The sequence below is a fragment of the Astyanax mexicanus genome, chromosome 8, assembly GCF_023375975.1.
Source record: "Astyanax mexicanus isolate ESR-SI-001 chromosome 8, AstMex3_surface, whole genome shotgun sequence".
Lineage (NCBI taxonomy): Eukaryota > Metazoa > Chordata > Actinopteri > Characiformes > Acestrorhamphidae > Astyanax > Astyanax mexicanus.
The window spans coordinates 58576876-58603104 of NC_064415.1; the positions used below are offsets into that span (position 1 = coordinate 58576876).

The 26229-nt window shown below is 35.9% G+C and overlaps 1 protein-coding gene across 2 annotated transcripts; it reads right to left on the reverse strand.

The window, feature by feature from the left end:
• Nucleotides 1–1264: 1264 nt before the first annotated feature.
• cop1 (COP1 E3 ubiquitin ligase) lies at nucleotides 1265–19351 on the reverse strand. Of its 2 annotated transcripts, none has more exons than XM_022677743.2 (20): nucleotides 18706–19351; nucleotides 16982–17041; nucleotides 16790–16887; nucleotides 16569–16633; nucleotides 15872–15991; nucleotides 15695–15763; nucleotides 15063–15122; nucleotides 14847–14941; nucleotides 14004–14061; nucleotides 13752–13866; nucleotides 13348–13483; nucleotides 11148–11291; nucleotides 10882–10990; nucleotides 10026–10107; nucleotides 9247–9363; nucleotides 8846–8963; nucleotides 8101–8225; nucleotides 6520–6680; nucleotides 3191–3235; nucleotides 1265–2497 (listed from the first exon to the last, which is right to left on the reverse strand). In XM_022677743.2, the coding sequence occupies exons 1-20, from the start codon at nucleotides 19008–19010 to the stop codon at nucleotides 2480–2482; spliced, it is 2100 nt and encodes a 699-aa protein (XP_022533464.1). In that variant the 5' UTR covers nucleotides 19011–19351; the 3' UTR covers nucleotides 1265–2479. The 2 variants fall into 2 exon arrangements, with proteins under 2 accessions (XP_022533464.1, XP_022533463.1); XM_022677742.2 differs by having other exon boundaries at nucleotides 14004–14064.
• Nucleotides 19352–26229: the final 6878 nt, after the last annotated feature.

Sequence of the window (26229 nt, forward strand, 5' to 3'; positions counted from 1 at the left end):
CCCTCATTTATCACCACTGGACCTGCTGGATGCTCCAAGATACAGGGGCTGTCCTTCCATGCTCCTGGACTCTTAAATCACCGAGTTACAGAGAAAAACCCAAGAAAAAAAGAAAAGAAAAATCCCTTTCTTACCCTTTATTTAATCATTTTTTAATTACCTATAACCTTCATTAATAAAACACACTGAATTCTGTATACACAGAGTTTAATATGATGTGTTTAACTACATCTATGATGGCTTTAACCCTTCAGTTTCAGGCTTTCCACAAGGTTTAGGAGTGTGTTTATGGGAATGTTTCACTATTTGGGAAGTCAGATACAAGAAGTAGATGTTTGATGAGAAGGTCTCCACTCTAATTCATATAAAAGAAGTGCTGGACAATTTTCGTGATTCATTTTGTTAATTCAAATTAAACTGTTTTAATGCGATTTGCAAAATGGAGTATCTATATAATCTAAAATATCCAAAAACGCTACTAGTTTCTGAAGTGTTTATCAGTCTCACCTTGGTTACCAGCGCCTTCCACAGACTAATTCGCGCATATTTACAAAACCCTTGCTGTGCTGAAGCACTAAGACCATCTTTCACTGGATCTAATGATCCCCCCTCTACCAAACTTTACATCTGGCACAATGCAGTCGGACAAACACTGTTCTCCTGGCAACTGCCAAACCCAGACTCGCTAATTGCGTTTTCAATTTCAGTAGTTTAGTGCTATAAAGCTTGGACGGAGCTGCTTGATCATGGAACTCCATTCCATAGATGCAGAGATGTGTAAAACTGATCATTTAATCAAGAGGAGCTACTTTGAAGAATGTAAAAGAACATATTCTGGTTTGTTTAACACTTTTTTTTTATCCATATGTTTATATGTATAGTTTGGATGGATTTAGTATTAATCTACAATGCAGAACATTTTAAAATAATTGAAAAATCACTTAATTTAAAGTGTGTCCGAATTTTGGACTGGTATTATAAATTGAACTAAAAAGAATTTTTATAACCCAGCAGCACTGCAGACATGGCCAAAAAGGTCCCCCAAACATCAAAGAACATTGTATAATATATATATAAAAAGAAATACTTTAAAGTGCAGGTTAGTATTCCTCTGTATGTGTAATATTGTGTTAAATCAGACTTAATAAGTCTTAATGAATCTATTTTTTTAGGGAATTTACACAACTACGCTGCTGCAACTCCTGATATAAAACATAAATACTGATGCGGATCCATCTGTAACATTAATAAACAGTAAAATATGACCAATGCGAAGAGAATCATTTATTCATTCAAATGAAATATTGGGTTAAAATTAGAGAATGGATACACAAAACACAGAGTTACTGGGGTGCAGCGATAAGAGCGAAGACCCGAGCTTCCAAAACCTAAACACGCTAAATCATGGGTATGGAGTTCACATAGGTTCTATAAATTACAAAAATAAATAATGCTTATACAAGAACTGAATGATAAAAAGAGCAGCAATGTTACGGGTGATTGTTAAATAAACCCCAATAGAGAATACATAGTGTCATCGTGAAACTACGAGCACTAAGTGGAGAGAGAATAAAAAGAAAAGAAGAGGAATATGAAGGGAGACATGGCAACCGGTAGGTTTTAAATACGTTTTTCCGCCTGCTCGTTTTTGCAGGATTTCTTTCATCAAAGCGTAAGAGAGTAATTCCGTAAATCCGTCTTGTCTGCAGAGTCTGCAGAGTTTTGAGGTCCCTTGACGTAAGAATTACCAACATAAAAACAGAGTAATATATCCCCCGTATATTCACTTTTAGAAACTACCAGCAGTTTAACTGGGGACTCTGGTGACTGGTAACAGGTATTGGCGTGCATTCATCATCATACTGTATGAACAGACAGACAGAGAGACAGAGAGAGAGAGACAGAGAGACAAAGAGAGAGAGAGAGACGCTGTGTATCAAAAGAAGAAAGAGAGAGAGAGAGAGAGAGAGTATATAGAGACTATAGGCTCAAAAGAACGGCAGAGCAGTTGATAATTTATACAATAAAAAGCGTTTCATTGTGTTCTGGTCTTGTGCTTTGGCTTTTTTAACTCGTGTAGCTCTACTTCTGTTAGATGAGCCTCTACTGATTTTATAAATTTACACGTGTGGGAGATTCTCCGCTCGAACAAATCTCTCTCTATAATCATACCGCCTTAAAATCATCAACAACCACCACTTCAGAAGAGGCTTCTTTTTTTAATCGAAGAATCCGCTACGCGCTCATCATCCTCATCTTCTTCTCGCATCGCTCATCATCACCCCTTTCACCGGAGAGCAGCACGCTCAAATCTGCTCACAAAGTTCACACACACACTCACGCTCTCACACACACTCGTCTCGCTGGAAACGCCGGCTGCAGCTCGAGCCGAGCTTTAGTGCTCCTGTATTTCTTTGCAGAGAAGAGAAGCTGAGCGATGGTTCAATAAAAGCGCCTGATGATTGATTCCAGCAGATCTTCAGACCAGCTCGAGTACCTGGAGGAAGAGGAAGAAGAAACACGGGCATCAGAACACAGTGTTGGATATTACAGCGCTCGAAAACCCAAAAAAGCTTCTAAACTGACTTCTGCTGCTCACTAAAGACTCAATACCTGAACGTCTCCGGCCAATCAGGGCGCCATAGAACAGAGCTGTTCATAAAAAGGCTTTTATACTTTAATCTAATATAAAAATATATAAATATAAATATATAAACTGTGCTGTTGCAGAGCTCTGTGTATTGAGAGAAAGGTTATATATATATATATAAAAAGCAAGGCTTTAGGTTAATAATACCGTATTTTTGTATTTTCCGTGCTATAAGGTGCATTTAAAATCCTTTAACCCCCCCCCCCAAAAAAACAACATCAGTGTGTCTTGTAATCCCTTGCTTCATATATATAAATTCTACCAGTCAGGTATAAAGGAGCAGTAAAGAAACTCCTGAAAGCTGAAGTACAGAGTTATAAGGGCGAGTTTTTTTTTTTTAGAGAAGTTTCTCCAGGACCAAGGCTGGAGCAGCATTAGCATTAGCCGCTAACTATATAGGAAATCTAAGCTTTAGGAGAGAAATATGTGTAGATTACTGTGCGACACACTAGTTCCTAAATATTGTCACTTAAAATGTACCTTATAGTCTGTAAAATATGGGAATAATAAAAAAAATATATATATATATATATAACATACCTTGATTGTTCCTTGACTGTTGGCTGCGATCAACACGTTCGACTCCTGGAAAGAAAACAACATAAGATATAAATATTTTTTTTATAAATGATAATCATCATCATATAGAGAGAATGTGGGGTCAAATAAAGGATTTTTTTTTTTTTTTTTTTTTAATTCACTAAGACTACCCTAAAACTGAAGTCATAAATATTGGACACCAATAAATCCATAATTCCTTGTATTTGATTATTTAGAAATATTTTATCCTCTTCAGTAAGTATTATGTAATTATCTTGATATATTGAGTATCACACAATCAAGGAATTGCGATACCACCATTATTGTGATATCGTATCGTGAGATACCCTGTAATTCACCACCCTATTAATAACTAGCATTCAACAAAATCACATATATAGAAGATTTATTCTACATTTCAAATGTATGGTTTATGTTTATCCTCTTATAATACTCTGTTTACCATATTAAAACAATATTATACGCTCTCTACGCTACAATGTTCTAATGAATTAAACAAGGCTAGATTTAGATAAACAGAAGGCACAACATGTTAACTTTTCTATTTCTAATTTTGTCTGCATCGTTTTTAATATGCAGGAACATCGTGCATCTCCTCACCATATAAATGAATATAAATGTCTCCAATACTTTGTTTTTTTTAAACTTTAAAACAGGGACTGTTATAATCCATTCTTTATTCTGTCGTTACTGAAAGGTCGGATAAGGACGCTATATTCACAGATATTTACATAAACAAACGGGCACTGATAAATCAGATTTTATTGTCAGGGTGATTAATGTACGGCTGAGGAAGGGAGGTATTTGAGCAGGACTAAAACACACAGCGGGAATCCAGCAGAGTCAGCAGACTGATTCCACACAGAATTATAGCAGCTGTTTTTACAGGAAAAGAAGCAGAATATCAGCATCACCCGGAATAACAAACGTACAGGACACACTCATTTCTCCTTTCTGTAATAATAAACACTGTGTTATTCTGAAAAAGAACTTTTTTAAAGAAAAATTTGCGTGGTGCAGCCGCCAATGTTTAAAGAGTAACTAAACCTGAATTTTAGCTGACTCCACCCTCAGATCAAATTTTACAGTTTAGGAGGGGCACTGGGTGATGTATGGGTTTAGGGGTGGGGCAGGAAGGAAAGCTGATTGGCCTGAGCATTGTGCCTCTGATATCGGTGAGACACAGATCACAGATGGTTGGAAGTAACCGATGCGGTGGGGTTGAGTAGCATATTGACTGATTGAGTAGCATACTGTGCCACAAATGTTGCCGTGGCGAGTGGCATAAGCAATAGTGGTTAGCCGCTAATGCTGCTGCACCCAGCCTTAGTGTAAATCTGGAAATCTAAGCTTACTGTAAATTAAATGGAAGCACTTTACACACCCAAATAAACAGTTTTTTTTTTAAAAAAGAGAGAAATCCGTAAAGAGTAACATCCACCCCTCGTTTTTTTCCAGTGACATGTTTAAGAATTACAGTTTTGCTTACTTTACTTAGCCTAGCTTAGCAATCCAGCGGTGAGACCTGCTGAATTAAAAGGAAAACATGGCGACACCCCTATACCTTACTAGTGTCGCTTAATGTGCCTTATAATCTGGTGCGCCTTACAGTGCAAAAATTGATTTTTGTTATTCATGGACATGGATTATGGTAATACTATGATAATTGTAGTTGAATATGTACACATTCACAGGTTGATCTGAAATCTAGTGTTATTTATTTTTAACTTTTTTTCATTATTTCGTTTTTTAATAGTTTTGTATGTTTGCTTATTATCTTATCATCATTACTAATACTATTATTTATAATGTTTTAAATTATTTATTTTTATGTTTTATTGTACTATGTAAAAGTAAGTTTTAGCGTAATTTTAACAGTTTTTTGTTGTATTAACCTCAGCTTCAACTTGTCTTAACTTTTAATCAATTACACCAAGTTTGATTATTATTAGTATTTTTTAATATATTTTATTTAAAGCTATTTTAATTTAAAATGATTAAAAAGTAGTTATTATTTTCTTTGTCATGTCTATTGTCATGAAAATGAGGGTTGCCCTTAAATGTACTTCTAAGTCAAAGAAGGTTGATTGATTGATTAACTGTTTTTGTAAAGTTCTTCTAGTAAAAATGTTCAGGAAGGTCAATTTTACTCAGAATTTACTCAAATCTGCTTCATGTTTTACCAAGAATTCATGAAGGTGCCCTATTTTTTTAGTGTGAATGGTAAAGTGTCTTGATGCGCCACTAAAAAAACAACACAAACAACAGAAACGACCTCGGACTGTCTATTAAACTGTCTAATCGCAGCAGAAATAAGAAGATCTGTGGATCTTTCTCTCTGTTATCTGTCGGGTTTGTTTACAGGCTGCACTGTGATCCGTGTCAGATCTTTAACCAGCAGCTGAAAAACACAAATTCTAACCTGTCAAACCTGAGGAGCATCCAACACCTAATATCAGACCCGTAAACAATCTCCTGTCTTTCTGCTGTCAGGATAATAAAAACGCATCACGCACACGAGTTACCCACATAAAAACACTCAAAAACCTGGATACTGCAGAATAACAACTACAAAAAAAGGAGAAATCAGAGGATAGGAAATAAATACAGATATTCTATAATGCAGAGAGAACTGGATAAGCAGTTCAGCACAGCTGAAAATATGTTATATAACAATATATAAAGATATTTTCACAGTACTTTGTGAAACTACTGTTTTATACGTATTTAAAAAATAGTTGGATTAAATAAAAAAAATACACCATCACATTCAAAGTAGAATTGTCATGCAAAGCAATCGATATAAATAATTAAAAATTAATATACTATCATACATTTTGTGTTCTGGTTAATTTGGCGGAAATTAAATTAGTTATATAATTCTTACTAAAACCAATGTAGTATAAAATACTTAATTCTTAATTTTGAATATGTATATGTATTTGGTAAGTTCACTGAACTTGAAATTTATTAGGTAACCGGTTACAGAAAATTAGTTATTTGAGCAATTAACTTATTAGGTTTTACAGTGTGTAGACAAAAGGAATGTATAAAGATGTTCAAAAACTGATATTTCAGATACATAAGTATTTAAAATTGAATGTTGTATAATTTTATATACAATTTTTTTTTTTACGTTTTTTAGGTTGTAAAAATATTTTTTAAAATTATAAAGTTTTAAATGTTGAAAATGGATCTGAAAATTATAAATCTAAAAATCGCATATTTTAGTTTGAAATAAATTTTTTTTACCACCTCTCAAAAAGCCTGTAAAAAATTAAAGACAAGAAATCTAGACCCGTTCTTACCCCGTCTGGCAACGCACGCCAGCACACAGCACTAACAAACTCATTAGTGTCGTCTTCCTTCTTATCCTTATCCAAAACACTCTTCACAGTGTCGAACTTGAAGGTCAGCAGTGTTTTGGAGAGCCCCTTGTAGTACAGATACAGAGAGTTGTTTTCACTTCCTGTCGGCAGAAGGAAACAGGGTTATTTTGTATTTTATTTTTAAGTGAGTAAAAATCAACATATATAGGAGAGTTGAGGTGCACATTGAATTCTGCGTGATTTGATCAGCCGTGGTTTTATGTTTTTTGGATACAATCCGGGTTAGCACCCGAACATCCCTTTCAGACAGCTTCCTCTTACAGCGTCCACAGTTAATCCTGTTGGATGTGGTTGGTTCTTCTTGGTGGTATGCTGACATTACCCTGGATACCGTGGCTCTTGATGCATCACAAAGACTTGCTGTCTTGGTCACAGATGCTCCAGCAAGATGTGCACCAACAATTTGTCCTCTTTTGAACTCTGGTATGTCTCCCATAATGTTGTGTTCATTGTAATATTTAGAGCAGAACTGTGCTCTTACCCTGCTAATTGAACCTTCACACTCTGCTCTTACTGGTGCAATGTGCAATTAATGAAGATTGAACACCAGGCTGCTCCAATTTAGCCATGAAACCTAAAATCCCACACTAAAATGAGACAGGTGTTTCAGTTCCATTGTCCAACCCCTGTATATACAGTAGAAAATAATCATTAAAAAACATTTATATAGCTGTACTGAGAAGGAATTTCCCGACAGGAACGAAACTCTGTAGGTAGATCATGATGTCAGTCAAGTTTCATGTTTTTTTGTTGTGTCTGGATGACTATATAAGGTCGCCACACTATGCTTGCTTTCATTTCTGAATTCTAAATAAGTAAAGTCAAAGTAAGTAAAGAACAAAGCCTTGAAACTCTTTTCTTTTTTAAAGAGTTCTAGAGTCATCCTGTTAGTGCCAGCACCATTGGCAGACGGCTGCACAACACAGGACAACAAGATAATCAAAGACTGCAATTGTGTCATGGCAGACTGCTGTAAACATCAGTACAAAAGGTGAATTTAAAACCTAAAAATCCTAAATCCTAAAATATCAAAACACGTGTGTTTAAGTGTGAATTAGATCACTGAAGCTGCTGATAATTGGTCAACTTTTAATGAACTTATTTTCATTCATTCATTCATTCATTCATATACTAGGACTTTTATTATGAAGGACACAGTTGCAAGATGACTGTCTTCACTGTTTCGCTCATTTGTTGCACAGACCTGGATCTCTGTAAAGCTCCGTTACGCCAGTCGTTAAGAGCAGTATTTACATACATTTAAATAAATTTAAACTCAAACCACTTTCAATTAGGCTGCTGAAAATTTCTCTCTCCATAATAAAAGCGTATAGTTGATATATGCACATATATTACAGAAACAGAGGCTAGCTGAGACTCCTCGCTCACACGGTCTCAGTTTTTCTCCCACAGCTCCACACAGCTTTCAGAAACTTAAATTAAAAGCAGAGCATCGTTATAGTGGAGGGAACAGGTGAGCGTAATCACCACAGAACTCACCGCATGCTACGTAATCTCCATTGGAGGCCAGACCCACGAAGTTCTTCTCATTAATGTGGCCTTTAAAGGAGCGAAGGCAGTGGGGCTTGTTGACGTTCCAGAGCTTCAGCTGGCTGTCTGTGGAGCTGTGAAACAGAAGAGATACGCTTGTTTAAAGCAGAAGTATAAAAAAAATAAAAATTCATACGGATTAAATACACTAAAACATTTTATTTTATGAACAATAAAGCTTTATCTGGATGGGATTCGTTTCTTAGGGAGTTCTGGGGTCATTTTCTCTCTCTTTTATGGGGTTTTTACCCTCTGTGATTTTATTCCCATCCAGAACGATCATGTACGTGTTTTTCTCAGACGTCCTCTTACAGGCGTTTACTAGCGCTAAGCGCTGCTGCTAACCACGCTGTACAAAATATTGGAATTCTAAGCTTACTGTAAATAAACGGAAAGGTTTTAAATTTACCCAAATTTAAAAAAAGAGGAATTTGTGTAGATTAACATCCTGCGCTCATTTGACTTTAAAAGGAAATGTTTTTCTTTTAAGAATTACAGTATTGTTTACTAAGGCGCTCCCCCCCAGGAAAATTTTGCAAAACCCTTGTTCCTTACTAGTGCCGCTTAAAATGCACTTATAATGCATGAAAATAGACCATAAAAGAGACCATAAAATAGACGTTTACTGATAGTGTGCCTTATAATTCGTGAAATACTGATACAATAAATACAGCTGATTAATCCATATACATACGCAGACACTATCTCTTCTCCGTTAACAAACTTGGCGTAGGAAACAGCCTTCCGGTGACCTTTGAAGACCATTATGGGCTGTTTAGTGTTCCTCAGGTCGTAGTAATGGACACAATGATCTGTAAAAGACATGCACAAAAAGGGTAAAAAAAAATAAAATAAACTAAACCAATACATTCGCTTGTCAATACATGAACCAACAGCCTTGACCTGCTAATCCACGATTCTGGCAGCAGATATGCTCTTTTAGTCTCTTTTAGATGATAGAAACTGTTAAAATGCAAGTCATAATTCTCTTATCAAGCGACTGAATGGAGAGACCATACTCTAGAATGGTTTAGACACCAAAATGAGAATTTATAGCCTAATTAATGTATACATGCAACATGCAGAGCAGCTCACCTGCACATCCAAAAGCAAGGTGATACCTAGACGTTGGGCTGAATTTGACACAGCATACATTGGCCTTTGCTTCAATGCTGGCGACGGAGTTGTCCAGGTTAGTCGACCACAACTTGACTGTGAAGATAAAAGGAGAAAAATGCATTTCTTTAAATTTATGTAACAGCAGGAAACAGCAGCTTTTGGTCTTCACCTTCTCCTCACTCTGCTCTTCTAGCGCATCTCAAAAAATGAGAATATAAAAGTTATTTCAGTAATTTAATTCAAAATGTGAAACTCATATTAAATAGATGTATTAGACACAGAGTGATCTATTTTAAGAATTTATTATTATTTAAAGTCTTTTATTGTTGATGATTATAAAGCTTACAGACAATGAAAAACCCCTAAAAAATCGGTGTCTCAGAAAATTAGAATATAATGTAAGACCAATTAATTAGTGCTGCTGGAAAATGAAAGCAGATGGTTTGGAGAGTAATGTGAGACATCTGCTGGTGTTGATCCACTGTGTTTTATTATCAAATCTTACAGCACTTCATGCTTCCCTCTGCTGACTTTTAACTTTTATAGAGATGCAGATTTCATTTTCCAGCAGGACTTGGCACACTGCCAAACAAAAGTACCAATTGGTCTTATATAATATTTGTAATTTTCCGAGACACTGATTTATGGTGTTTTATTGGCTGTGTAATATATCTATATAATATATGAGTTAAAATTTTCTAAAACTGAATTACTGAAATAAAGTAACTAAAGGCTTTGCTGCTCCTTTTCTGTACCTTTCGCATCGTCTGAGCCTGACGCCAAAAGCTTGGGATCCATCAGGTTGAAATCGACACTCCAGCACCTCTTCTCATGCTCCTAGGAGAGCGGCCACATAAGTGAAAAAGTGGATTAGAAACCGTAAGCCAATTACACTTACGCTATAAAGAACGATCAAGGTCATTTCACAATGTGTACACTCTGTTCTATCACTTCATTACGAGGGACGCACAGAACTGAAAATGTTTGCTTTTTTGCAGGTTTTTATGACTGAACAAAACAACAAAACTACAATTTAGACATTTATTGAACAAAACACAATATGACATAACATAAAACTAGTCAATGTTCAGCAGAGGCTTCAAATAATAAGATAATAAAGAAAAAACCTGTTTTGTAATCACATTTTTTTTATGCATCTTGGCATCATGTTCTCCTCCACCAGTCTTACACGCTGCTTTTGGCTAGTTTAATTACTTTATGCTTTACGCTCCTGGTGCAAACATTCAGTGCATTATCTTATATTATATACAGTACAGACAGATGGTTTGGGGTGAGCTGGAGCAGAGTGAAGAAGCCAAAGGAGCAACAAGTGCTAATAAACACCTCTGGGAACTCCTTCCTTCAAGACTGTTGAAAACTTTTTATTTCAGGTGGCCACCTCTTAAATGAAGCTCAAAGTTTGGCATTTATTTTGAAGAAACCAGTTATTTCACCTTTTTTTTATTAAGTATAAAACTCCACATGTGTTCATTCATAGTTCTGATGCTTCAGTGAGAATCTACAATGTAAATAATCATGATAATAAAGAAAACGCACTGAAAAAGAGAAGGTGTGTCCAAACTTTAGGCTGTACTGTAGTTAACATCATACCTGATAGACTTTAGACCGCTGCCCGGTGAATCCGTCCCAGAGAATTACCGTTCCCTCGTAGTCGCTGCTGGCCAGCAGGTTCTTGTGATAGCTACTCCAGCTAATGCAGCTGAGAGATGGAGGACGAGACGGAGAGAAAGGAAGGAAGAAGAAGAAGTGTTAGAGATGTAATCCAGCACTCTATACTGTTTTTACTGTTTACTTTATACAGAAGATTATGTATTTATTTTCTGAATTGAGTGTATTCAGAAAGGATGTTTTTGCACCTGATTTTGGAGTTGCAGGTCATCTCGTTGACGGGATAATGAATGTCCACGGCGTCCTGAATGACGGTCCCGTACTCAAACACTTTAATTTTCTTGGTGACCCCAGCGATGGCGAAGTAATCACAGTCACGGTCAAACTCGATGCTGCATGAGATGAAATAGAAATAACAAAAAGAGTGTCAAGAACAGTAATTTCTCCTCTACTTCACTATCATCTTCACCCAGCATCCAGTTACACCAGTCACAATCTGGAATAGAGCTGGGAAACGATTCCATTCTGATTCACGAGTCCCAATTCGATTCAATTCGATTCGATTCAATAATATATAGAATATTTCAGATTTAATCTGATTTCTTTCTTCAGATATAAACAAGAGATTTTTTTAGACATCTAATCCTGTATCTGCACAATTAACTGAATTTTTTTATAAACTACCATTATAAAAAATAGCTAGTTAAGTTTAAATGATTAAACAGGCTTATTTTAAAGATATCGGGTTTATATACATTAGAGCTGTGAGGTTAATTAAATTATTTTAAGCTAATTTGAGTTTGAATAGGATCTTTACATCAGGTACACTCATAACCTTCAATACTATTGGCGTTTACATAAAGAATTAACCCAAGGTTACAGTTTCATTAAATATGTTTATTTTTATCATTTAATGTGTCCAAAATAAAACAACAATGTACATCTAATGTGAACATAAAAGCCTGAAAAAGGCTTTAATTTACTATAAAAATGTTTTAATGTTTGGGTTTCTTTCATTATTTCTAAATTGAACTTCTGCAGCATTTAAGGTGGAACGGAAAAATCAGGAAAAAGCTAATGCTAACCTGTTTGGTACATAATTGTAGATTATTAAATCTGACATATTAATGAACTAATCTAGTCCAGACACAAGTTTAATAAAATGAATTTGATTAATAAAGACTGTTTTAATGCGATTTTTAACCTATTTAAAAACTCTTACATGGCAGTTTCATATTTGACCTTTTTCCTTATATTTAACGTAAATATCAGGAGGTAATGTTTATTACGCACAGGGTTGAACATAAAAGCTGCTGTAAGACTGAAGGAGGCTGCTTACTATCAGAACAAATGCTCTAATATGAATCAATATATAAGGATAATTTTAATAAAATAAATTAAATAGATTAATTCGAATGGAATAATCCATTCCTGGTCTAAATCACCTCTCACCACAAACCATATTTAACTATTAAACCCAAACATCACACATTATGTTCTACAGTAAGCAGTGACTCAGCAGACAGGCCTGTATTATACTGCACAAAAAAAACTATTAACTGCTCAACTGGCAATCTGTATCCAGAGGAAACCCTGATATCTCCCAGTTAACAAGTTCCACCGAGACCTCCCCGTCTAAAACCCCGGCACTGGAGTGCCATTCACAATCATCCTCAGACTGACTGCTCGTTAGGAGCACCACGGCTTCATACTGACGATACCACAGCAACCTCTGCTGGTGGATTCAGAGAGCACTTTTACTTTTACTCAGTCTGTCTCTCTAGTACTGGATTTAAGAGCTCAATCTATCAAAAATTCTATTCTTTAAGCTTCTTAATACACACAAAAAAAATACTAAAGTATTCTACATTTGTTGTACTTCAGTACTAGAGGTGGGCGATATGGTCGTAAAATATTATCACAATATTTCATAGCATTTTCTTGATAACATGGTATTTTCAAGAATACACTACTGCAACAAAATGAAGATTAAATTCTATAACTGCATAGAATATGATATGATATGGCATAGCCCTAACTGATATATTTTTATTAATATATTAATTTTTATCAGATTTGTAACAGAAGTCAATGATCTAGAATGATCAGTCATGGTACTACTAATAATAATAATAATGCACTCCAAATATCTCCATTTATTCAGGATTTAAGTAAAATACAATATAATATACATATATAATCTGTTTCTAGTAGATATATAATGGGAAATGAGAACAGTGTGAATTTTTCTTTTGATGAAAACAGTAAAGAAAAAAATAAATAAAATAAATACTACCCAGATAGATAGATAGATAGATAGTACTACTGAAGTACTGAGAGTACAGTACTGTGTTATTAGTGTAATTATTACAGAAAGCAGTGTAAAGTAAGCAGTGGTAAAAAAAATAAAAAATAAAAATCAACTGTACAATTAAGATAAGCTCTTACCTGGAGACGATGCTGGAGCCGTTGTACAGGTCGCTGGCGTAGGACAGGGTGGCGAGCGGCCGTACGGAGTTGTAACGTGTGAATTTGGAGAGACACTCCATGAAATCGTCCAGCTGGTTAACAGTCCTGCTGTCATCTGCAAATGACATTTTTAGATCACTTAATGAGGAGTTTCCTTGATTTTATCAATTTAAAAACCTCTGGAATATAATCAAGAGGAAGATGGATGATCACAAACCATCAAACCACCAAACTGAACTGCTTGAATTTTTACACCAGGAGTAAAGCAGCATAAAGTTATCCAAAAGCAGTGTGTAAGACTGGTGGAGGAGGAGAACATGATGCCAAATAGCAAAATCAGGTCTCAGGTTTTTGATTTTGTGATACGTGACAGTGATTCTCACCTGTTATTCGGGACATCCTGTTGGAGAAGTAGCACTGCTCCAGGTCCTCAAAGTGCGCCGTTAGCCTCTTCCGTCGAGAGGCCAGAGTGCTGTTGTACCAGGTCTGTCTTTTACCCTTTTAAATAATGTCAAACATTCATTTTAGAATTTCTTACAAAAGAAAGTTAAGCTATTATGTAAAAAAAATGAATAAAAGTGGGAACATTTGGGTATAAACAAATACAAATAAAGCAAAATATCAAAAAACTGTACCTGTGAACTTCCTCCAAACTGAGGAGGCTGAATGTATTCTGTGGGTTCTATGATGCTACTGCTGGAGACAAAGACATATTATAAACAGTGGGGAAACTAAATTCACTGCCAGGCCTATGGAGATAACACATCTGCTGAAATACACAGTACTCAATTGTTTAGCATTACATAGGAAAATTTACATACTTTAAGAACAACAAAAAAAGTGTTGCTTTTACGACTAGTATTACTGTTAAATCAGTTATACATCATTAAAAGCCCTATCCGGACAGGATTAGTTTCTAAGTGGGGCGTCTGTACAAATATTTCATACTTTTACTCAGAAAAACGTGATGAAACTCCTGCATCTGGACTGCAATTTTAAAAACAGGAAGACCAGTGAGTTTTTAGGCTTTTTTCTCAGTCACATGACATCATAGCGGCGTTCAGTAGCTCCTCCATTTCCACTCGCTGTTTTGTTTTTAACGTGGATCTCCGTGGAAACCGTGGTGCGCCCAAAGTCTAATTACGGTGCGCGGCAGTGGACAAATATCTATTTTATTAAAGGCGAGGAGACGAAACTCAGAGATGTGCGTCCAGGACTAAAATTACCGGAGGAGCACGGAGTTCAGAGAAAAACAGTAGATAATTCAGCCTGTAATTTTCTCAGAGGATGTCTGAGAAATAAAACACCTACATGATCGTTCTGGACGGGAATAAAATAACAGAGGATATAAAAAAAAAAAAAAAAAAAAAACATAAAAGAGAAAATTACCCAGAACCCCCAGAGAAACTAATCCTGTCTGGACTCCAGCAAAAACATACAGTATTATAATGTCAGTGCTATTCGGCAGATGGTCTTACCTAGGGGCAGGAGAATGGGGTTCACCAAACTGGGGAACAGTGCTGTCCAAATTAGGGTCCATATCACTGACGGGTGAGTACATCCCACTCATTTCCTAAAAATAAAAAATAAAAAACAGTTTTTAAGTGCACTCTTATTTTTTTCCAGAGGTGTATACTACATTATATAACACGTTCAGACGGTTAAATAGTAGATAAATAGATTTAATAATTCACCTCAACGCGCTTTATGTCCTCTTCCAAAAAGTTCAGCTCTTTTTGTAACTGCTCCAGTTGCTAAATAAAAAACAAAGAAAATAATAAATCAAATCACAGTTCATGATCTGCTGGTCTATTTAGACTCTCTGCTAGGCCTGTCACAATTATTGCAATATCGATTTATTGTACAATAAATGAACATGAACTCAATATTTTTTATCAATAGTAATATCTATCTGTCTATTGTGTTTATTTGTATATTTGTTCACACACATATATATATATATATATAACTGATATATATAAGTAAATAGTATTTTAAGACTTGATACACACAGTGTGTACAAAAGTAGGAGAAGAAATAAGTGTATAATTCCCAAACTAATTATAATAATTGATTAATTGAAATTTTGTTGTCTTTAAAAAGGGTTAAACTGCGTTTTATTATTTTACGCTATTCTGTTATCATTACGTCAGTGGCATTTAATAGTCTTAAAATTACAAAAATATCGCTTATCGCGATAATTTCTGGGACAATATATCGTACACAAAATATTCTTATCGTGACAGGCCTACTCTCTGCTTTAAAAAAAAATTCTACTCAATCTCTGAATCTCTGACTGAATGCACTGCAGCTCATTATGCACAACCTCTCTCTTATTCCTCCGAGCTTCTTTCAGAAACTCCATTAAGATCTGCCGCTGAGCTGCTTGTGATTCCTGTGGAAACAGAAACACGCTCAGCATTAAGGAGGAGAAGCACCACAGCCCACGTAAATCAGCCTAATTAAAACGTCTCAGCTGCAGCTATTAAACAGGAGCACTGACCGCTTCAAGCTGCTTCTTTTTCTGCACCAGCAGCTCTAACATATAGTTGACGTTTGCCAAATCCAGATTCTCCTGGTCCGTGCCAAGAACGTCCTGGAAAAACTGCCACTTGGTTCCATTCTATAATAAATACAGAACATTAAAAACTGATTGTAAAACAAAACCAGCAGTCAACAAGACAGTCTGTCTCATTTTCAAAGTTACAATACTTCTATTATTCAGTTTAGTATTTTATTCTGTATTTTTACAAAGGTATTTCCCTCCGAAAAAGTAGATGAAACTTCTTATTTATTAAAAATATCAACAGATTCTGAGTAAGTAATGGACTATATGTTGCTAAAAGGCTCTCAAAAAGGCTATTTTTCATTTAAATTGTTGCAGCATTATTGTATTTCTATCATCTGTATTAAAGAACAATTTACTTTTTATCCAATCAGAACAGTGGGATTTAACAGAAGACTGCAACACTGCTCTCTAGTGGTCAGAGTTTAAACAACAGCAAATGAACCCCTGTCAGACATCAGATGTCTTTTATTGTAAACTAATAGATAAAAGTCATTGAGGTATTGTAAAAGTAATTATCACAATAATCTAATATATCAAATTTCTTACACCCCTAGTAGAGACATTTTCCAGCTGAGAAATATGAAAGAATTTTTAAAGACAATACGTTTTTCTGAGCATGCTGTATACTTACAGGGTGGTCCCGTTTTAGCCGTTTCTCCTCACATCTCTGTTTCTGCTTGAGGATTAGCTCGTTCACTGCGACAAAGAAAATACAGTATAAAATATCTCTGACTCAGAGGTGCGGACCTTAACACTGTTTAATAATATAAAAAGAAAAAAAAAAGTGTGTACGCGCTTCAGAAAACCCTGCACAGATAAAGATAATCCGCATTTACTCTTTAAATCACTCACCTAAGAAGTTGGGGTAGAGTTGATCAACATTGTCTATAATGTAATTACATTTTGGGCACCTGTTGCTGTCCTCCAAACTCTGTCGTATACATTTATAACTAGAAAACAAAAATTAAAACAAGAATCAGCATCACAGGAAGCATTACGGCAGAAAAACGGATACACATGAGATAAAATTAAATGTTTTCTCACCAGAAACTGTGGCCACACTTAGTCATGTGAGCTTCCTCTATCATTTCGAAACATATGGGACTGAAAAACAAAAAATGAAAATCATTTTTAAAAAGGATTATTAAATACTCTGCATGTTTTTGTGCTTTTTAATTCACTTTTACTCCAATGTTCAATTCAATCCATCATACATTTTACTGTTTAGCTACTGGCATAATGTACATGATGTCCATTTCACAGACATGTGATTCGCTTTCTTGTAAGTCTGTTGCACAAACATATTTTTGACTTCTAATTTATCACAGTATTATTATTAATATAGTATTATTATTAAGTGTATTTGGACGTTGGAACTATAAGGTAGAAATATTAAAAATATCCTACATAATCAAAACAAATAAACCAAAACAACTGTTTTCGCTGTGGGAAATCGCAGAATCAGGACCTGAGGTTCTCTCTCTCTCTTTCCATTGGCAGTATATAGCCGCTGCTCCTGACTCCCAGTTGCTGACTGAGTCAGATATCTAGCATGCCAAACATTTGCCGGGTGAGATATAGTATGACTGACTTCTGAAGAAAGCTGGTAAAAGCCTTGTATTTTCTAATATCTCTAAATAAATGGCAGAAAACATAAAAATAACATATTTCAATGTAAGATTTTTCCACCAGTATTGTGCAGCTCCATGCTGTATGACCTAGTGAACTGATATCATTATTATTTTATTATATATTAGTCTAGCAACTAATAAGTTCAGTAATGACTGTCAGTCTGTGGCAGATGCTGTAAAATGTTGTAAAATACATATTTATATCAAAAATGATTTTGAAACCGTATCATCCTTACTGAAACATATTCATCACCACAATATATTAGGATATCGATTAATTACCCAGCTCTACCTGCTACTGTAAATAATGCAGCTGCAGGAACACCAATCTGGTAGCTTCGTTAGCTAAACTAACACATATAAACACATAAAACAACTTAAAACACCTACATGACAAACATACAAAACGACTGTAATTTGTTTTATCGACAAAAACCTTAGAAGAGTCGAGAAAACTCTTATTCTGAGAGCTAAAAGAGCTAACGAAGTAACTGTTAGCGTTTACTAGTTTTACAAGCTAACTAGCTAGCATTAACTTAGTTAGCTAGATTAGCTAACTATATTATTGCATGTTTTAGACAAACAGCAATAATTAACGTTATAAACACCGACACAAAACTAAACACAGCTACAAATAAAGATAAAGAAAGCATAGCGCAGAATTAGTTTAAGTTTGTTTTTGGAGAGAAAAGGGAACAGAGAAAAACGGTTACTAGCCTAACTTACGTTAGCGATAGCATTAGCTAGCTAATATCACAGGAACTGGCAATGCTAACCTAGCTAATCTAGCTAGCGTCAACTTAGTTAGCTAGGTTAGCTAACTTTAGTAATGCGTGTTTTAGACGTTATTAAAAATATATAAATGTAAATAAATGAGTTTAATAAATGCAGATAAATGTTAACGCAGAATTAGGTTAGCTAACTATTTTTGTGTCAAAGAAAGAAAAAAGGGAACAGAGAAAAGCGGTTAACGTTACTGGCATAACGTTAGCAATAGCATTAGCTAAACTAATATAGCTATGATATGCTACGATATTCTATGCTAAGCTAAGCTAACTGTAGGTAGTGGAGCGCTAATAGCGGCCCTTCAGCTTGGTTCTCCCCGTCGGTAAGCTGCAGTTTGTCGGCTCTACTCACCAAACGAAGTCGTTGCTCTTATCCTCATACGGATTAATAAGGCCGTTATACAGCGGCCGCTTCCTGCTGTAGCTCCCGCCGGAGGAGCCAGCTCTGCCGCTCTGGGTCCCCGTAAGCTGCTGCTCAGCTCCGGAGCCCAGTGTCCTGGAGGATCCTCCTCCGCCGCCGCTGCCGCCTCCCGTGTTGCTCCCGTTGGCCGTAACGCTGCTGCTGCTCCCGCTATTTGCGGTGTTCCCGCTCCCGGAGCTCGTACCGGGCACAGAGCCCACGCCGCCGCCCTGGTGCTGCTGCCGTCCGCTCGACATGGTTCCCTGGTGCCGCCTGTATGAACTCCCTCCCCGCAGGCCCGAAGCTTCACTGCATGCTAACCGGCCCAGCAAGCCCGGCGCTGCCGCCGCCGTTACCCCGCACACAGAGCCGCAGCAGCGGGGAAACAGTCGCGCTGTACCCCGCAGACACTCTCTCCGCTCACCGCTCTGCCTGGAGCAGCGCTGGGTTTAATATCAGCCACCAAAACACAGAATATCCTCACCGCGGAGCCTCCTGTTGACAATTCTCAAACGGGGGTTTGAACAGATTTCAGCCCGCTGCAGAAGAACAGCCGCCGCCAGGCAACACTCACACCGCGGCGGGCAGGAGAGCTCCACCGCCACCCTCTGTACCGGAGCGGGCCTGAGTCTGGGGTATTAATTATAGTTCATTATAGCAGGTCTGAGCTTTTTAACACCTCAAAACATGATTTCAGAATTATTTTGACTATTTTATGTATTTATATTGAAATATAACATTGAGATTGTCATATTAAAATAGTTTTAAAAAGACACAAAAGTAAAAAAAAAAAATCAAATATATATTTTTAATTATATACTCATAGCTCTGGAAAAAATACTCACTCACTTGTCACAAAATGAGGAGTTTCTTTGATTTTACCAAATTGAAAACCTCTATAATATAATCAAGAGGAAGATGGATGATCACAAACCATTAAACCAAGCTGAGCGGATTAAATTCTTAAACCACGAGTAAAGCAGCATACAGTTATCCAAAAGCAGTGTGTAAGACTGGTGGAGGAGAACATGATGCCAAGATGCATGAAATTAAACTGTGATTAAAAACTAGGGTTATTTCCCATTTTCTGCAAATAAATGCTCTAAATGAGAATATTTTTATTTGGAATTTGGGAGAAATGTTGTCTGTAGTTTATAGAATAAAACAAAAATGTACATTACTCAAATATAAACCTATAAATAGCAAAATCAGAGAAACGGATTTTGAAACTTAAGTGGTCTCTTATTTATTTTCCAGAGCTGTATATATACATACGTATATAAGCAAATCAGAACAAAAAGTAAAAATATATATATATTTATATTATATATTTATATGCTGTCCTGTATTGTAACAGCAGAGGGCAGAGTGACCTACGGAAAAGCTGAACTTGTTGCTGGTTTACTGCAGTGCGCGCTGGTGGCCAGCAGAGGGGGGTAAAACTGCTTTAATAAAATACTAAAAGTCTACAAATTAAAAGTAAAAGTACTTAATTAATTAAATGAATTAATTGAATAAAGTACTTACAGATATGCAATGCACGTTTTAATGCATCTCGTATCCATAAGAACAGAAGCCGAAGTTTGTTAGGACATATTATTGGCTGTTTTGGTGTGTTTTTGGTTTTAATGTCAAATATTAAAAAAAAAAAATAAACAGAAACTAATTTAAATAATGTGATAGGAAGTCTCTACTAATCTCTACTCCTCAATATCAATAACTATTTAGGTCTAATTAACCCTTAAAGGCACAGTGGTCACAAATGTATTCCTAAAATGTATTTTTTTTTTACCTTTTGTACCTTTTGGGTTGTTAAATGGTACAAATCTGTACTTCCTGCTGTAAGGAATGAAGTACTTATATTGTACCTTTGTGTTTTTTTTAGTGTGCAATTTGTCCAGATCAGCAAATCTGACAGTGTGAAATAAATAAATCCTCTAAAAGGGTTTATTTTAAATTGTATTAATTATTAATTAAAATGTATTAATATTTTTGGTCACTTTTTAAAGGAATCCACCCCTGTTTGTGTATATTGTGTAAAATATTGTGTATTTTCAGCTCGCTTGCTGCAGAATGAGGCGTTTATACCGTAGTTCAGCCCAGTGAAGCTGGAAAAAGTGTTCGTCCCCTTTGGGGAAAATTACTGAGCATCTTACAGAATACATTAGCCTGTCAGGAGACCACCACGGGAGAAGTCCTGGCCCGTATTTTACCCTGCAGCTGTCCTGTCTGCTTCTGAAGAGCCGTTCCTTCCCCTCACGCCCTCCGTCCGTAAACACTCCGGCGTGTGAACAAGTTCATCACCAGTCCAACTCCAACCAACTCCAACCATCACAGAGAGGATCCAGTCATTACTGAACAGAGATGAGTCAAAATAAACAGAAAAAACAAGAAAAAACTAGAGAAGAAGTGATGGAACTATTGTATATCAGCTTCTCTGCAAAAAAACTGATTAATATAGTACTTTAAAATAGCCTTTTTTACTAGATAGTGATGGTATGAATCACAGTGGAACCCTTTTTTGAGTTACAAATCAATCAATCAATCAATTATCCAATCAACCAACTAATTAATCAATCAATTAACCTTTATTGTCACTCGGTAATACATTGAGGGAATAATTTTCGATGCAGCCAAGCATTTACCTTCTAAAGAGACTGGGAAAAAAAATCAATTCAAATTAAAGTCAAGTATTTAATATATAATTATCAGGTTACGCTAAAATAAGGAACAAATAAACAATAAAAAAAACAACAAAAATTAAATGGCAAAAGCATTTAGCTGTGTTTTTGTTTGTCATTTATTTTATCATCATTTATGCTTTATATATTTAAATTATTTTATTGTAAAGCATTTTGTGGCTCTGTTATATAGTTCTGAAAAGTGCTGTATAAATAATTATTATACCACAGTTAGTAGTTCCGACCCTGCAATGTGATTGGCTGAGAGGCGTTCTATGAGTGCCGTTATCAGCCAGTAATGCACTGCTGTAACCGAAGCTCTCCATGTACGTATTACTCCGCCACATACAGGTAACCTACGATGCAACGATGCAGCGCTTACAAACCAAACAGCTCAGCTACAAACAAACAGAGCAGCAATGGAGCTATTTTAACTGGCAGAGTTTTTATTTTATAGCCAAACAGATCGTGCAGATTTTCTCCTCCTCTTTAACTCTTTAAAATATTTAAATAAACAGAGATAATAATGGAACTGTGTTATATTGCTGATCTACGATCGCACCAAAACAGTGCCAATATTACACGTTATAGCACGAACCTTGAGAGTATTTTTGCTTAAATATGACTTGCTTAATTTGCAAAATCTTAGTCTGTGAGTAAAAACTCTGTGTCTAGTATTTAGATGTGAGAGGTTGTCAGACTTTTAATCTGTTTAAAGTCCTTTTAAAGTCTTTTTCAGAGTCTTTTTAAAGTGGTGTAGAGTACGGACAGCGTAAGGCAGGTCTTTAGGGCTGGCGCACTTTCCGAAAAGATCAGCCCTCTCGGGAGGAACTGGAGTAGAGAGCCGTGGATGAGTTGTGTGGAGCAGAAGCCAGCCAGTTCAGTGTCTCAATTATAGATGAGAGCTGCACGTTTTGCCATTTCAAACATTTATATATCTTGTAGGGCTTCTGTTAGGACTCTGCTCAGAGATATAGACCTCTTTTAAAACGGAGCCAAGGTACTCAAAGAGCCTGATGGGTAAAGACAGCGAGAGGTGAGAGAGTGATGAATGGGGGTTTCCAGCTCCAGTAATAATATCAGTGATTCAGTAGCAAACAGGAGAGTTTAAGTGTAAGAAAAGCAGATTAAATCATGTTATTCAGTTCGATCTGAAACATTAAATTACATCATAAAGCTCAGCTCTGTGTGTTTCTATCTATCTGTCTGTTTTCTGCTCTGGATTGAGAGATTGAGTTTTGTATTGGTTTTATAATAAAGCTGCATGTACCAACAACCACCAGTAGAGGGCCTGGAGTCTGCAGTGGAAGAGCTGGTGGATCTGGGCCAAAATAACAAAAACAAAAAAACTACAAGTCCCAGAATCCCCAGCGATATTCAGCGCAAACTAGGATCAGCTGTGAAACACAGTATAAAAAACCCAGTCATAGCTCAGTTCTCTGTCGCACCTTTGTAGAGGGGTGATCAATAACAGTGGGTAACAGAGAAAAAAGAGAAAAGATAAAAAAAAGGATCTCGAAAGAAAGACAAAAACAAGAAAAAAGAAAGAAGCGAGATCTTAAAAGAAAGCAAACGAAAAAAATAGTCAGTAGAACATTTTCTAAATGTTACTATTAATGTTCTTAGTAAGTTCAAGTTCATCTGTTAAGTTTTCTTGATATCCTTATAATGTTATGCAACATTTCTTTTAACATTTTCCCAACGTCGCTACAATATCACTTTTCAATTTATACTGTATAGTGTATGTTTTAAAAATGTTAACTTTAACAACACAAATGACGTTGCAGCAATGCTACCAGAATGTTTAAGAATGGTACATAAAACATTCTAAGAACGTCCAGAAATGTTCTAAGACTGTTACTCTATGAACTGTAACTTTGTGTAAAAGTTGAACATTCTAGGAATGTTAATTTGTAACATTTAGAAAATGTTCAATAAAACATTCTAAGAACATCGAGTAAAATTAAAAGATTGAATGTTCTAAGTCTCTGTTAACGTTGAATGTAACGTTTTGAAAACGTTTGACATAAAGATGGTTTGCACAATGTTATTAGAACGTCTCTCACATAGACGAATACAACCAAACTAAAAATGTAAACATTTATTAAGAATGTTTAAAAACATTGAATAAAATGTTCTGAGAACATTCAGAAAACACATTGACAGATTATTCTAAGAATGTTAATTGTAATGTTTCTACTAAAACCTTCTACTAACAAAACTACTAACTTTTTGAGGAAGCTGGGATTCAGCTTTGAGTTCTGTACGGATGGATGCTTTGATTTCTAAGTAGAGATGATTAGAGATGTATAAAAATGAACAGATTTATACTGTATATATATATATATATATAGAAACACACACTTCCCACATGACTCTCCGTCTCCAGGGTTCTGATTTCACACATCTGCTTCTGAAAGGATTTAGGACTTTCTGCTTCTTTTCTGCACTTTTCTACAGGTCCAGGACTTCAGGTTGGATTTTGTTCTTTTCCGCTGAATTCTCTGGTCACTTTTTTAAATTGGATTGGGGCTGGTCGGCCTCAGAGACGAAGGATAATCTCTTAGAGGTCCTTTACAGTGGGGGGTGAGGCCTAGGAGCTACCATTCACTTTTTTCTACCAAGTTGCAGCTGGATCTGAAAGCACTTTCATACAAAAAAAGCTGAATGTTGTGCGGGCGGATCCTTCAGGTCCTCGGGTTGGTTGCGGAATTCTTGCCTCCCACTGTTCAGAGCTCTTTCTCCCCTGATGAGGCCCCTGCCATAACCGCTCCGAGCCCGATTGCAAATTGACCCTGACAAAACCGGCTGGGGGCGAAGAACCTGCTGCAGTTTGGAAATTAAACAGCTGCGAGTGCGGCTCTCGGGTCCTTCCTGTGCTCTCGCGTCGTACCTCCAGTTTCTGGAGTCTTTTATTGTTCCGATTCTGTTTAAATGGGCCTTAGTATGAAAAAAAAAAATCAGCTCATTTGCAAGTCGGCCCATGCCATATGCACCTGCAGCGCTGAATGCTGTTTAGGGGCTTTTATTGACGGTACAAAACAGCGCAGATTCCTGCCCCCCACACTGAAGAGCCGTGCCCGGACTGTCCCGGCCTGACCCGATAAAAAACAGGGACAGTTACAGCAGTTCTGCACAAGTTCACAAATGCAAACGTAGGGTAGTTGTAACGCTGTAGTTTTAAAGTTGCAAAGTGTTTTAACCAAATTTCTGATTTCTGATAAATATATCTAAACATGCTGCATCACACATACTACTATATATTTTATAATACTATATATCATACACATAGGAATAAATTATGTTGTTTGGATAAAAAAAATCACAAACGTATCATTCTCATATATACAGCTCTGGAAAAAGTTAAGAAACCACTTCAGTTTCTAAATCAGTTTCTCTGATTGTGCTATTTATAGGTTTATGTTTGAGTAAAATTAAAATATTGTCATTTAGAGCATTTATTTACAGAAAATTAAAGATTAACTAAAGATTTACCTTTAAGAATTTAACAATTCAGAATCAATATTTGGTGGAATAATCCTGTTTTTTAATCTCAACTTTCATGTTTCTTGGCATGCTCTCCACCAGTCTTACACACTGCTTTTGGATAACTTTATGCTGCTTTACTCCTGGTACAAAAATTCAAGCCTTTTAGCTTGGTTTGAGATAGTTCTATAGATAGCTGTCAGTAGTTAGTTAGTAGATAGATAGATAGATAGATAGATAGATAGATAGATAGATAGATAGATAGATAGATAGATAGATAGATAGATAGATAGATAGGAATGTCAATTTAGGTGGATCAAATTAAAAATATATGTTAAATCATAGCATATTATTGCTTTATGATCACCAAAATACATTTTAATATATTAAGTGTATTTAGGTATTTAGGCTTTTTATATTTTAAAAAGTGCTCTTTTTAAAACTATATTTCTCTATATTTTATTCATCACAGGGGATTTCATGATCAAACACAGGAGAGGAATAAACTCAGTCCCCTGGACCTCACACAGCACATTCCCTGCTGTGATTGGTCCCCTTGTTGTTATCTGATGTATGGGCACCTCCTGCAGGGGAGGGGCGGGGTCAGTGAGACCATGTGATGCAGCAGAACTAACACTGCATGTACAGCTCTGGAAAAAGTTAAGAAACCACCTCAGGTTCTGAATCAGTTTCTCTGATTTTGCTATTTATAGGTTTTTTGTTGTTTTATTCTATAAACTACAGACAACATTTCTCCCAAATTCCAAATAAAAATATTCTCATTTAGAGCATTTATTTACAGAAAATGAGAAATGGCTAAAATAACAAAAAAGATGCAGAGCTTTCAGACCTCAAATAATGCAAAGAAAACAAGTTCATATTTATAAAGTTTTAAGAGTTCAGAAATAATCAATATTTGGTGGAATAAATCTGGTGGTTTTTAATCACAGTTTTTATCATGCACATTGGCATCATGTTCTCCTCCACCAGTCTTACACACTGCTTTTGGATAACTTTATGCTGCTTTACTCCTGGTGCAAAAATTCAAGCAGTTCAGTTTGGTGGTTTGATGGTTTGTGATCATCCATCTTCCTCTTGATTATATTCCAGAGGATTTTAATTTGGTAAAATCAAAGAAACTCAAAGAAGTTTAAAAATAGAGATGCATGGTTTGTGAGCGAGAGTCATATTTTACTATTTTTACAAAAAGTAATAGATGCTCTGCTTTCACCATTTCAACTCAATCAGTAAAAAGGGTCAGTAAATATTATTTGTGTAAATCCTTTATTAAATCTGTGATTAAACTGTG